The sequence below is a fragment of the Varanus komodoensis genome, unplaced genomic scaffold, assembly GCF_004798865.1.
Source record: "Varanus komodoensis strain SLA01 unplaced genomic scaffold, ASM479886v1 scaffold68, whole genome shotgun sequence".
Lineage (NCBI taxonomy): Eukaryota > Metazoa > Chordata > Lepidosauria > Squamata > Varanidae > Varanus > Varanus komodoensis.
The window spans coordinates 2,252,686-2,268,014 of record NW_025336321.1 but is presented as its reverse complement, the minus strand read 5'-3'; the positions used below and the strand labels follow the sequence as shown (position 1 = coordinate 2,268,014).

The following is a 15,329-nucleotide window of genomic DNA, read 5'->3' as shown; positions in this document are numbered from 1 at the left end:
ATATTTGACAGAATGATAGCCATATCAGCCAGAACTCCCCTCCCAGGCCTCTGGAAACTGTCCAGATCCATTTGCCTCTGGGAGCTGTCTCCCACCTTTGCAGAGGAGAAAAACTACTGTCAGTCAGATCTCGGATGCTGTGATTTGACCATGACAAAGACACTATATCAAAGTCCCACACTCACAGCACAATCTTCATGTCTGGCCAAAAATAGTACATCTAGAGTATGCTACCTGTGTTGGACCAATGACATGTTCATGTTAGGACAGTCTCATGATTGTCACTGAGGTCATGAAATCCTGAGCTATCCCAGAAAAGATGTCCTCAACATGAATCTTGAAATCCTTGAGAACATAGAAACGTAGAACCATCAGCCTAAGGACCCCATCTCTGTCATCTCAGAGTGGGTCATGGACCAGCAGAATTCCCAATCTGTCCTGCTGGCCCAGTACAAACATTCCACACTAGTAATCAGACAGAGAAGGTGCATGTAGAGAGATGGAATTCCTGTAGACCACAGCAACCCCCTGTGTCTGTCCTTTAGAGAACCCAATGCTTAACCAAGTGTCCTGGTGGGCACAATGGGGGGGGGGGGGTTAACTCCTCCCACCAAGGTGTCAGTTATGCATACCAGATTGGCTGCTTCATACACTATTAAATCAGGGATGGGGGAAATTTTATTCTGCACTGATATGCATTCAAAAGCAGCATCCAGATGCCTGAGGGCAGGCAGTCATCAAACCTACAGGTACAAGGAGGACTGGATTATAGCACCATTATTAGCTGTTTGCTCTGTGTTTCTCTTATACCCAGCTAGTTCTCCTCTAATTGGGTCTCCCACAGCCTCCTTATCCACATTTGACTCATGTGCACATTTAGCAGGTACCAACCTAGGGACAAGAAAGAGGAAAATAGGAGGCACACATTCTCCTTCATGGCCTCCTGAAGGGATAAATCAAAGGGGTGTACCCCCTTTTCAGGTGGGCTTGCTTACATGCCCTAGGAGGCTGCTGGTTTGCCAAGGGCCAGGTAAGTCTAGTCTACAGTGATATATTAAGCCTGAGGCCAGAGCAGATTGCTGGAAAGGTGTGTGGGGGGCAGCTTGCAGGCAGTTGTTACACTTTGGGCAGCCCAACACAGATAACCATCCCAGTGATGCTCTTTCTTGTAGCAGAACAACATACACAGATCAGCACTTTAGAGATTATAGTGCTTGGATTTACATGTTTTTATCTCCATCATAAATCTTGTAGTTTAAGCTAAACTACCAGCATGCTGTTCTGTTTAAGAGACAGTTCCAAGGCCAAAAATCACTCAGAACTGCAGCCAATGTGAAAGTCCAGTGTTGTAGTGCAAATCAAGAAACCTACTTTACAGAATTAAAACAAAATATCTAATGTACATGATTTGTCCAGGCTGTTAAGACAATGTCCCCAACACAAACTCTCCAGCCCTTTGTTCTGTCACATAGTATAAGACGCAAATAGGCAAGGGTTCACAGTTCACAATAAGACTAGACAAGGAAGGAGTTTAGGCAGCATCAGCTGACATTCCATCTTTGGGTTTGCCATCTTTCCTCCAGTTCCAGATATAAGTTCCAGGACAGGCAAGAGTCTCAAGTCTTAATGATAAGTTCAGGAAGACATCTTAGACAATTAAGGTGGCATTTGGTCTAAGCCAGGGGTAGGCAACCTTTAACACTCAAAGAGCCATTTGGACCCGTTTACCACACAAATGAAAACACAGGGAGCCGCAAAACCCTTTTGACATCTGAAATGAAGATAACACTGATACATTGTTTTTCACCTTAATGCTATGTATATCTGCATTATGATTTAGCTGCAGCTCTTGTTCAGTCACTAAAAACTGTTATTTTTAATCTTACATTATAAACTAGTAGGACTCCTTTCATATATTTTGAATAGGAGAACAGCTTCCTGAAGAGTCAAAGTCAGTGCTAAAGGGCTGCATGGATTAAACAGCAAACCCCATAAGTTCGTCAGCAGTAAAAGCAAATGAATCTACCCATGTATCATTAAACGTTTGGTTGTCTTCAGAAACGTTTCCTTTTTCTTCGATTTATCCATGGTTGGCCTGGCTGGCGGGGGTGGGGTGGGGAGAGCTCAGTAAATTGCAGTGCTGGAGATATAGGTGTGTTTAGTGACTGATTAGCAGATAAACAGTCAAGTGCTGTGAATTGTGACAGGTCCCAAGTTCAGCTTTTAACATTCAGATGAAGGAGATTACATTGGGACAAAGAGAATCTTTTCAGCAGTTTCGTGTAACATGAGAGTCTGCAGGAAGCTTGTTTAGCAGAGAAATGTAGCGATTTACTTAACTAGCTAACTTAACTAGCTAGCGCTTAGTTCCTGAGTGGATCAGCGGCTGTGCCGGTGCGTATTTTGAGCGACAGAGCCGCAGCAGAGGGGTTCAAGAGCCATGTGCGGCTCCAGAGCCACGGGTTGCCGACCCTTGGTCTAAGCAGAGAGAACTGGGCAGTAGAGATGTTCCCATGCAAACTGCCATTTGAGAAACGGGAGCCCAGGCTGGCCAAATCCAGGATTCAGTCCTAGACAGAAAAAATGTTTCTCATTAGGGTTTCTGCTATGCTAGATTCCAGACAGGTGAAGGGCCAAGTTTTCAGGATTAGTACAGGCATTAAAGACAGGGTGAGTCAAAAGAAGAGTGAGACATTGTTTCTAGATTGTGCACCAGCTTAAAAATCAGCCGAAGCAGGCCTTCTGACTATATTTCCTCGCAGTAAATCTGGTCTATCAGTATGTACTATGTTGAAAAAGGCATCAACCTGGTGATGTTTCTCAAATCCCTTGCAGTCACCTTCCCCTGCTCAGTTCTCACAAAAGATTTTTCAGGCTAGAAATCAGAGAGGTCTGTCTCAAAGCCTTATCTTACAGCTGAGGCTGGCGTGGTCTGTAATCAGAAGAGAGATGGAACAGAGGCACAATCTCAGACATTGAGTTTCCCGTGATGGGGCCGGGCTCCAATTATTCTGCCTGAATCAGAGTCTGCTTCAGAGCCCGCAGTGGCATTGGAGCCAGGCTCAACACAGCAAAATGACTTGTCGGAAGACTAACAAGCTGAGAATTATTGTCAGCATTCAGTTTGCTCTTATAGATGGCTCTCTGGAGTTGCTTAGCAAGCTGTTACAAAGTTATTGAGCTATCTATGTTAGATTTCTGTTTTTAAGTTTTCAATTCTGCAAGAAAGATAGGAGTAGAACATCTTTTCTTTGAAAGGAGCTTCTTTTTGTTTGTTTTATTTTTGCTGTGCCCAAGAAAGTACTTCTGTTTTGGGTACTTGACTGAAGTGCAAATGGCTTTCACAAGCTGATTTCCTTCTTTGTGGCTTCTTTGAGACATGTTCTTTTGTCTATCTTTAGGGTTGAGTTTTACATTTTAATTTATATTTTGATGTCTAGGGTCTTTTCACCCTCACTCTTTGATAAATGCACTAGATGCTCACCATTAAGACTTTTGATGTAATAGCAGTTGTTTGTAGTTTAGTCTGAGCCTGACTGTACCTCCACTTTATTCCTGATTTGTTATATGACATCTTGAGTGACATGACATTAGGTACAGCATGGTGATAAATCCCTTCATAATAATCAAAACTTTCAGACTTTCAATAATATTACCACTGGATCAGTTAACCCAACGCTGCAATCTAAAGCTAATTAGGGAGTAAGCACTAGTCTGATTTCTGAATAATCATAGGATTGAGATGTATATCTACATTTTTCACTCTAGATTTTACTCTATCGAGTTATTATAGTTCATTGATAAAGGCACTAGGAGTGTGGATGTTCTGACATCTGACTTCCTTTCATTTGTGAAAGAAAGAAAAAAGGGGAGACTATAGTAAAATATATTCAATTCAAAACTAGGTCATTATTTACAACTGTCTTTTCCAATAGGGACTGTTTGATGCATGACACAGATAGGTTTAGCATCTAGCTTCCTAGCTGTATTGCTTGAGAAATTGCTTGCAATCTCTAATGTTGCTTTGGGATGAATTTTTAAAAATTGCATCTGCTGCCCTTGTTACATATGTTCCTTTAAAACTGGGAATGAACTGATAGTTTTGACCATGAAAAACAGTCAGCAGAACAACTATCCTAAGTTTATTTGCTGAAGCTGGTTTTCTGAAACATCTTACCATTCTATTCATTGCTAGCCACAATGCTTCCTTTAGTAATGATTGTATGCCAGGTAACTTAAGGCTGCAGTCCAGTGCATGTGCAGAGGTGAGTAAGCTTCATGGAACTCAGTGACTTCTTGGTAAGTGCTTTCAGGGTTGGGCTGCACAAGTGGAAACTGCCCGACTTAACTGTTTTAGCTCCAAGTCCATGGTTGGCATGGTGGACTTGGAAGACTCTTTGCATGGGTGCATTATAAAGCAGCTCCTGATGGAGCCATCTGAAAAGAAGTAACTATTCATAAGTGATTTTGTTTTTTAACTTCAGGTGTTGGAGCTGCTCGTGCAGGAAATCTTACATTCATGGTTGGGGGAGTAGAGCAAGAATTTGATGCAGCAAAGGAGTTGCTCACGTGCATGGGTTCCAATGTGATCTATTGTGGAGAAGTTGGAACTGGACAGGTATGGTTTGGCTCATTCCTGGACATCCTACTTGGCTTTTGTTTCCCTTTCAAGCATTACTTCCCATTATTGAACAACGCAAGTGAGTTCTCTGACCTTCCCACCTCTAAATCTCATACCAAGATCCTCAGTTAAATTGGTTATTAATTGAAATCAGCACCCAGCCCAGCAAGATCTATTACTAACACTCTGAACCTTTTCTGGAGACTTGACTGACCTCCGCAAGAAGCAAACCCTTTTCTCTAGAGCTCTTGTGGGAAGTTCATTTGGCCTCTTTCTATCTTTTTGCAGACAATTTAAGAAGAATGGTGTGCCTTTAGTAATCAAGTTGTCAGGTTTCCTTCTGTTATGTTGCATGTGTGGTTTAGCTTTTTAAAAGGTATTTTCTAATTGTTCAGTAGCTTCATTGTTCCTACTGTATGCATTGCTTGGAATTTATTAAAATAAGCTGCTAAATATTTTCAATTAAAATAGATGACACATCTGTGGACACTTCATAGATCAGTTGGTATATTGTAGAATGAGCTGCTGTAGGAAGAGTCTTAAATCCTATCCATCCTCAAGCTCTCAATGTCTGGGTGGATGTGGAATGGAAGATAAACATCAACATGAAATACAAATTGTAATGAGCATGAGAAGGACATACCCAGTCAACTGGACTATAAAACATACAAATGTATGGACTAACTTCTCAGTCCATTTTATATGTGTGATGAATGCATATTAAATCTCAAAAGACATTTAACTTAGGCACTTCTGATAAACTGCTTGGTAACACCACTCTTTGGGTTGGTTATTAAAGTGCGGCACCAACATTTTGTCTAAAAGGGCATAGTGAAGAAGCAAATGCATCAGAAGTGCACCAAGATGAACCCTGTTGAACTCAATGGGAGTTACTATTAAGTAGCCATACGTCTGACCAGACATATTTGCATATGAAACTGCTGTGCAAGTATGCCCCCAAAAGTTGATCTTTTTATTTCATGGTGCATGAAAACTTGTTGCTGTCTGCTCTAGATAATGAGTGCGGAACAAATTCATTTGTAGTTAAATTGAGTTCCTGTCTGGTAGTTATCTGGGTAAAATAGAAATTCATGGGGTATTGAATTTATTTTCAGGCTGCAAAAATCTGCAACAACATGCTATTAGCCATCAGTATGATTGGAACTGCTGAGACTATGAATCTTGGAATCAGGTGTGTTGAATTTTATTATATCCTTTTTATATTGGCTGTCTTTAAGTGTTTTTTCTGGCTGATTGTCTATATGGAAAGAATGATGTTTCAAAGATGTAAATTAACTGCAGCACAAGTGTAGTATTTCATTATTACAACACTTAAAAAACAATCAAGTCATTGTTAATCTTGGGCAGGATTTCAAGAAGCAGAGACCTCTTTGCAAAGCCATAAAATAAAACTATATTTTGAGTTTATTAAATTGTATATGGAGGCTTCTTTCCTTATTTCCAGATGAAATGTGTAAAGAAATTTATGTAACATAGAAGCTATTTCCTGTGATCCACCATGCACTTGACAAATCCATTTTTGTGACCTGTAGTTGCAAATATTAACATTTTCAGGCCAAACTACAAGCCAGCATGTTGTGTATAAGCATGAGCCACAAGTTTGACAGATGTGAGTTAAAAATAATACCCCTTCTCCTCTCAAAAATGTAATTGTTTGTCACTGTGGTATGACTTTTATACCTGTGGGTATTTTATTAGTTGCACTGGAACAGAGACAGTTGTTAAAAGACTGTCTAGCCAAGCTTGGCAAAACATTTAAGGTTTTGTGTTGTACATGTTTTCCATGCCAGTGGGTTTTCACATAGGCAATAGGCATTTAATGTAACTTGCAAAACTGTGTCCGTTTGGATTCCATTTATTGTGTGGCCCTGACCACATCTAATTTATTTTTTAAACTATGGCTTGTTGGGCTGGTGCAGGAGTGAACAGTCTGCCTCCTATGTGCTTACTGCTTCATTTTTTTCCATTAGCTTTACTAAACAACCCAGGAATACCCTTTTCTGGGTTGTGGCCATCACATCTGAACCCAGTACTCTGTATTGCTGAGGGTTAAACAACCCAGACCTTGAACGCATGTTTTCTGCAAAATCCATGAATTGGCCTTATGTGTTAATGTGTTCTATGTCTGTTAGTTTCCACAACATGCCTCCTAATGATTTGTGTGTGTGTGCACATGTGTGAGCATTGTTTTAGGAGTGTCCTTTTGACTGTTTACTAAGAACTACTCACTATTTGTGGATCTAGATTCTAAAAAAATAACCTTTGCTTTGATTTTTTTAAAAAGAAAAAAGTACAGTATATAGTATAGACAAATAGTATATACAAGTATGTATATACCCCTATATCCATGTAAATATATATTTATATTAACACAGGCACACATATGCACCCCAAAGGCAGGATAATGGATTCACATTTCCTCTTAATTACCATATCAAGATGCAGTTGTTTTATTGAATTGCCCTTGTCTCAGATGTTAGACTATCTTGACCTATTAAGTTGTCATGTTGTAATTGAGATAAAAGAGGAATTTGCTTTGCATCAGTGCTAATTGGTTTATCAATATCCTGTACCATTTACATTTTAAAATTGAGCATCTGTAAGATAGGGAAGCGTATCTTTAACAAGCCATAATAAAACCCATAAGGTGGTATACTACTGTTGTAATTGAGGATTGTAAAGCTGTATCATAGTCAGTTTTAAGTCATGGTTTGCTTAATGAAAAATCAATCACCTATGACTTCATTGTATTCAGTTCAAGTAGAAACTCACATTTCTGTTATAAAAAATACTCAGCACAGAGCATTGAAAGATCTGGCATTATAATGCTATGCAACACTAATTGGTGTTTGCAGTCACTGTAGCATGCAACGATCTCTGGGCTTTCGTATTCCAGATTAATCTGTGTGCTTCCCCCGCCCCCCGCCCCGGGATGCTGCTATGATTCTAGACTCTGTTAAAGTTCTGATTGGTCGGATGAATGCCAGGTTTAAGGGAGGCATATGTTCTGTGGGACTGACCCCGCATCACTGGCAGTGCAGTGTTGACTACAGTCCAGATTATCTGTCTTTCCTGAGCTCTTTCCCTGCAGAATCTGCTTCTGCTGCCAGACTGAATAAAGACAGAGTGGTCACTGCTTAGAGGACGAGAGATTCTTAAGACTTTTCTGCTGATGGTAATTCTCTCACCTGTGATTTTTCCATCACGGGGGGAACCAGATTAGGCACTGTTTTACGCTTTCCAGTTTAGAAAACAGGATTAATGGCACACACTCATTCCTTTCCCCATTCCCCTGCATCCTGCCTAGCAAATTCTACTACAATTAGAATTCTTCCTTCCATATTAGCTAGTTGCTAATATGGAAGGAAGCTGTCTGACAAAGTGGCCTAGAGTAATTGATTTCCATACAAGGCCAGTGCATGGATGCAACTACTATAAAAATACAGGTATGTGGCAGCATCTTAAACCAAGAGTGGACAATCTGTAGCTCTCCTATTGTTCTGGCCTGCAGCTCTCATCAGCATAGCACAGATGAAGCATGATGGGAGTGGTGAGTAAGAACATCTGGAGGGGGCATATGTTGTCCACCCCATCCTGAACCATTGCTCATTACTTCATGTAGGTTTTATATTTTTGCTAATGGATACGATAGTTTCCACATCTGTGCCTAACTCTTGAGTTCTAAGAAGCTTCCCTGTACTGAATCAGACCATTGGGCCAGTGTTGTCTACAGTAGCTGGTAGCAGCTGCCCAGGGTTTCAGACAGGGGTCTTTCCCAACTGCACCTGAAGATGACTTTCCACATGTAACGACTACTGTGAGGACGACTACATGTCTATCCTGCCTTCCTTTCTCTTGCAAGGAACCCAAGGCAGTTTACAAGGTGCTCTTCCTCTCCACTTTATTCTGCCAACAACAATCCTGTGAGGTAGGTTAGGCCGAAGGTCTGAAACTGTCCCAAAGTCACCCAGTGAGCCTTCCGGCTGAGTGGAGACTAGATCTCCTGTGTCCCAGTCCAACACTGTAACCACTAGGCCTCAATGAATGTACATGAATGTACTCAAGGTTTCTTCCCATGAAAAATGCTTCATACCAGTTCTTCCAAGCACTCTCTCAAGCAATGATAAGCTACAATCAAGAGAACTTGCCTACATTTTGGACCTGCTGTTTGCCACAGGAGGGAGCATTCTGCACCTGTACATCACTTTAGAGCCAACACCCTTGAGTTCATCATAATAACTTACTGAATTTTGGCTGTTGTCCTTCAGAACGATTGGCAAAGCTCCAGTCCTAGGCTTGGCTGCTAAAATGCAGTGCCATTTTATTTGGTCTGCTTAACCACATGTATATTCCGAAATGAAGATCTGCTGCATAGCGCTTGGATGGATGTGGCTGGCAATTCATTTTGCTTTTTAGTTTTCTGCCTCTTAGTGAAAGCTGATATTGTGGCACAGCTTTTTAAAAAAGTCCTTGGAGTGTTATGAACATTTAAATGTTAGTTCCTTGGTTAAAATGTGAAAATTATACTCTTTCAAAAGGAGCCTGAATACAAGCATCTGTACGCATTTAAGGGTCTTAGTATGTACACATAAGCATTAGGAGCGGGCAACTTGCAGCTCCCTTTGGTCTTTTTTGTGGCCTGCACCCCCTCATTTATTTTCAGAATTCTGCAATGCAACAGCAAAAGAGAATTCCCCCTATTTTCAATCAAATTTGCTGACAAATTCCATTAGTACAGATGCAGAAAAATAGGCTGTTTTTGAAGTTGTCCACATCTGGATTAGAAAACCTCTGAAGTATACGTGTGTGTGTGTGTGTGTGTGTGCATACTCTACCAATGTTCCTTCTTGGAGAAAATACATGAATAGCACTTTGGACAATACAGCAGATATGTTATTTCCAGAGATCCACTCCACAAAAGAATGAGTGCATAAGTTTGGATCCAGACCTAGTCTTTCTTAGAGTAAACCCATCAAAATCAATGGAACATAAGTTACTAATAACTTAAGTCTCAGTGATTTTGGTGGGATTACTTTTAAGTACAGCTAGGGTGGGGGGTACGCAATCAGGTGCCAGTTAGATGTTCTGGACTGCAACTCCTATCAAGCCTAGCCAGCATAGTGATTGGTCAGGGATTATGGATGTTGCAGTCCAAAAGATCCGAGGGTACCAAGTGAAGGTCCTGCCCTACATTGCTATGGTCAGTTTCCAATCAGGACATCAGGTGTTGACCCAGCTCTTCTCCCACTGCAAAAAGCATGACCCTACGCCCACATGTCTGAAACAGCAACATGGTAGGAAGAATCTGAGCAGCCTTCCTGGATTTCTTTTCTTCTTTGTAAAACACGCCATCATAACATTTCCCATTATTACTTAGGATGAATCAGAATAGCTTGCTTATGTAGAAGGATTATTTCTCTCATTTGGTGTAAACCTCTAGACTACAGTCCAGGAATGCTTTGCTTTCAAGAGCCAATTGTGGAAAATAATTGGAGTCTTTGTTGGCAAGGCACTCAGCCATTCCAAAAACAACACAAGAACACTGTGCATACTGAATCTGCACTTAAATTTAATTTTCTTCTAACTCTGAGAAACTGCCATAGTCAAACTTGCTGTAGTGTTCTTTGTTAGCAAAAGAGAGCAGTACTGTTCCTTGCGAGTTTATGCACATGAATACCTGCAAGTGAGCCCTTACATACATTCCTCAAGTAGTTTAAAACCACTAAAAATGAACGCTTCTGCTATCAATTTCTTTTGGCCTGACAAGCATGTTTGGAAGTGACAGAATTGTTCTCTAATAAAATACATATAGCATTTACAATTTATAGAGCTTTCACAAGACTGAGAAAGAAAATGGTATCAGCAAGTATGAATTCCTCTGTAGTAAATTCTCCCCAGAAGAATACATTATAATGATGTGTCTGCATTGGTATTCCGTTTATGTCACTGGGATGCTTAATTAAAGCACAAGGCTATTTCTTTTTAGAATCTTTTAAACAAAGGTCCTTAGAATTCTGTATTTTAAAACAGGAATGTAGCAAACATTTCCTGGCTGGTCAGGTAGGTGATAGACAATGTATACTGGTTTTGTGTACACAAAATTAATTTTGTACCTCTTAACTAACAGACTTACATTTAGTGGAAGGGAAGAGGGGATGAAAAGAATATAAACTGTTGACAAACATATGCAATACAAAACACACAGGTGCAAACAATATATTAAGGCAGGCACGTACCATATACAAGTAGAAAGTGCCTTCATGCAGATGAAAACAGGTTTAAACATAGCTCTGTTGAGATTGCTCTATGAGCAAATAGCCATAATGAGAAAGATCAGAGTCAGAAAATAATTTTGAAAGATAGCTTTAATGAAAAATTATGAAAACATGCAGACCTAGCAATGAAATATGAGAAAAGTGTATAAATACAAAATTGGGTATGTGTAATGATTGGGGAAAATGTGAAAACATACTTACAGAAATAATAAAAAAATTAAAGGACTAGACAATGTAATACAAATATAAAACAACAATCTACGTAAGAACAAATATGTATAGTAATGATACAGCTACCAATAATAATGAAACTGCTATCATGAAAACAGGTATGTTCTCCTTAAAATTTCTCTTGGGCCAGACTAGTTAAAGGGTTACCTGTTCCCAGCTTTGGCACAGTTTAATCAAAAGATTAAGGAAGCAAGATATATAAGTACTAGTCCCAAGCAGAGGAGGCAGACTCCTGTGAGCTCAGGTAAAAATTGAGGAAGATTGACCCATTTGGAAATTGGAAAAAAGGGAAGAGCAGCTTGAGCCTCACAAGAGAATAAACAAAATTATCCACACATATGTGCATGCATATTTTTTAAAATCCCATAGCTGAATCTGTTCAAAATAGGCCATAACCCCAATGGTATCTGTCATAGAAGCTGTGGCAACCGCTTCTGTTCCCTGTGGCAGGCTTTAGCCTTCTTCCGTTCCTGGTGATCCAATTAGCTGCATTGATGGAGGGACCCATTGGGCGAGGGAACTTGGGCTTGGGAGCTGAACAACAGATCTCCTGCTTGCTTCTGAGGGTTGACATCAGAGTCAGCCTTACGAGGGTACAGGGAACCCTCTGGCTCATGGAGCTGCTGGCTGCAGGGAGTAGCAAGCCTTGTAACCTTTTCCTATGGTGATTTAGTGCCATCACATCTATTTCTTTTCTCTGTCTCAGACTTCAGGCAGTGAGAATTTTTTTGCCCTGAAGGAAGGACAGGCCTGCTTGTGCACCAATTTTCCTTCCATTCTGTTGCTCTTTTGCAAGCCCTCACCTCTCCATGCTTGACTTAAGGAACAGCATTCTTGGAGGGGATTTTCCCCCTCACTGAGTATCAGGTGAGGGTGGATAAGGACAAAAAAGTTTCTTTAATTCAGAGTAGACAAGGTGGATTCAGAAACCCGCTACTCAGGATAGAAGTTTACAGGTCTTACACCTGATAGGGTTGTTCTTCCCCCAAAAGTCCAAGGGCATAGTCTGAAGTTTTTCCTGGATCTGCACTAATTGAGGAGGTGGCTGTCATGAGCAGGAGTTTGTTGCACCAGTTTAAGCTTGTTTGCAAGCTGCAGCCCTATCTGGAGAAGACAGACCCTGTTTGACTTACCCATGTGCTAGTGATATCTGGGCCAGACTACTATAATATGCTGCGTGTGGGGCTTCCTTTAAAGTTGGTTTGGAAAAATCAGCTGGTGCGGATCATGTATCGCTGGGGGAAGGGTAGTCAGATCATATAATATTTATACTGCATGAACTTCACTGGTTAATGGTGTGTGTCTGAGCCCAATTTAAGAGCACTGGTGTTTATTATATGAAATGTATAGTAATATGCTACCTTGCCAGGGCTCCTGCCCTGAATAATGGGCTAGAAATACTTTACATAAAAAATAAATATTTGGAACAGGAGATAGCTGCTAGAGTTGCAAGTGGAAGCTGGAAATGGATCTGGGAGAATGTACTCAAAAACCCTACATTTGAGTCTCAGAGTTTTAATAAAATTAACCTTGGATGGCATTAACACCTAAAAGGTTGGGTTGCATATATCCAGGTATGATGGAGGTACAAATGTGTAGGTATGTTGCAATTTTTTGGTATTCTTCAAATGTTAAGAACTTTTGGGAGAGGATAATTATCAATGAATTGGAATATATTAGGATATACACTGGTATAATTCATTGTTCTTTTGGATATGTGAAGAATGAAGTGTCTCAGAAGGATTGGAAAATTATCATTAATTTGTTAGTAGCCACTAGAATACCCATCAGTTATACACTGAAGTAAAAGGACCTTCTATCAATAGGAGAAAGATTGATGAGGAACAAGGAACTAGTATTTATGTTGATACTGAAAAACAGCATTAGAGATGTTAGACATGGATGCAAAGGCTATATTAAAATGTCCTATTTTTGTTATATTTTGGAATAATAACTTGTTGAAGATACAACCTTATGATTTATGGAAAGAAAAATGGCTGGACAAGGTCATAATGCAATACAGAGAATTATCCATTTATGTTAATAATATGAATGACTTTGTAATGGAAATATGTATAGAATCTGACATAAGATTATATTCTGTATGATTAATAATCATTTTCAAAAGTAGGAAGAATGAAAATCCTCCAGAGTAGAAAATCCCTCAGTCCTGCTTTGGATCCCAAGTATGGTTAATAAATACGCAAGCAGGTAGTAATTTCTCAAACAGGCCACAGTTCCACAGCTATTAGAAGAACATGTTGTTTCAGTTCCATTACTTAGCATGTACAGATACCAGCAAGTTGCAAAGTTCATAGTGCTTTATGTAGTGCAACATATTCCAAGAAAGATTTACAAATTTGTGAACTGCAGTCTGACAGGTTGCCTGCTTATCCTCTGCTTCTGTATAAGGGTAAAGGAACAAATAGTTTCCCCATTAGGTTGCTGGTGCTAGAATAAGTAGGGCTGAATCAAAGGCAGTTCCATAGGACAAACATAATTTGTTTGTCACTGTTATCCTCCTAGTACCTCCTCAGAACTGGTCATAATGTTTCACCATTGGAATCTTAAAGTGAGCAATATAGTGACTCAAAGGACTTCAAGCCACAGGAGGTGATGAAATTTGCAAGGGCATTTAACTTGTCATAACTCTTGGACAGTCCATGTTGATAGCAGTGAGAATATACCAGTTTTTTGGAATAATGTTCTAACCAAGTCAGGGGAGGAAAAAGGGAAATCCTGCACATTTGAAATTACCTACTGTTGAGTTCAACCTTTCCAGAATGTTCATTATCCAGTAAAACTGGGAGCTACTCAACATGAGTATTAAACATTCCTAAGTGTTAAGATCATATAAAGTATTTTCATTAAGGCTAAGCTGTGAGCTCTTCATGGCTTGTCCAATGCTTTTGTGGTTCTGTGACTCCGCAACCGCTTGACACAAAAGACCCTGGAAGACTGTTTGGCTACCTACTTCTTTTGAGTTAAAAGAAACATTTGAACATGGAAATCACAGCAATATTCAACTTAGTTCTGGTGAAAGTTTAATAAACATAGTTAAGCAGGTGCATGAGGGAAATTCTGAAAGGTTAAATCACAAATGTCTGGATATTAAGCATATAGGATTTTCCTTCTCTCTCCCCACCAACTCCATCATGACACTATTGGCATATTCTTACTGCTGCCAGCATGGGATGGCTAGGCCTTTTGGCTAATTATTATATGTCCTTGCATATTTCATCACTTCCCCAGGATACTGGTGGTTCTCCCTGTGTGACTATGGGCAAAGTACAAGTGTGCATTTGCTGGGATACACATCAATTGTAGCAGTGTTGGTGGCATGACACGTCATCCCTAGCAGTGTTCTTGATTGGCTCGTTCGCAAATGGATTGTGAATGGAAGGAGGTAGGCATACAGTAAAGCATTTACACATAGATAGAATTAGCGGCCATTTTAAGTTTTATGGGTTAGGCATGACACTGGCTAAAAGAGGCTGGCCAATTTTGTTGCCTGCTTCCTCAGTCAGGTCTCTGACAGGTCTCCACAATCCTGTCCTTTGCACATTTTCATAAACAGATTGAAATCGGTATGGACATAATGCGCTCAGGTAGGCTCCCCTCACTAGGTGTCCTCCAGATGTGTTGAACTACAACTCAGCACTGTACTGCCAATGGGTGTGCCAGCTGCAGATGCTGGGCGTTATGGACCAACGCATCTGGAGGGCACCAGGTTCAGGTGCTAAAGGACAGGCTTAACAAGGTAGTAAGGTTGAGCACCTGAGTAACAGTAGGGAACTTTTACCTTAAGTTTTACCATAAAAATTGCAGTTAGATCCTTTAACATCTATCTTCAGATGATGTGAAAGGTGCTTAGCCTACAATCTTCATGTTTGTATTGGCTTCGGTAAGTGACCAGAGAGTTCGAGAAAATCCCCAACAATTCTACCTGTATAGCAGCTTCTGCAACATCCTGTAAATGCTGGACTACAGCCAGCAGCACCCACCAAGCTTATGTTGACTGGGATGCTGGAAACTTAAGTCCAACACAAATGCAGGGCCTGAGGTTGGGGAAGTTTGTGTACTCTTTTTTTGGCTCTACTTTTGTTCTGCTGTAGCATTTCTTCCTAGTAATATACCAGAAGATCCTCCATAGCCTCTGGGTAACCCTGTACAATTACAAT

The 15,329-nt window shown here is 40.3% G+C and overlaps 1 protein-coding gene across 1 annotated transcript in view; it reads left to right on the top strand.

Annotated features, from left to right (window-relative positions):
• HIBADH (3-hydroxyisobutyrate dehydrogenase) overlaps positions 1–15,329 on the top strand; it is an 83,938-nt gene that overhangs the window by 60,843 nt on the left and 7,766 nt on the right. Inside the window, exons 5-6 of the mRNA XM_044450732.1 lie at positions 4,485–4,618; positions 5,737–5,813. Coding sequence (XP_044306667.1) covers positions 4,485–4,618; positions 5,737–5,813 — 211 coding nt within the window. The remainder of the gene's footprint in view (positions 1–4,484; positions 4,619–5,736; positions 5,814–15,329) is intronic.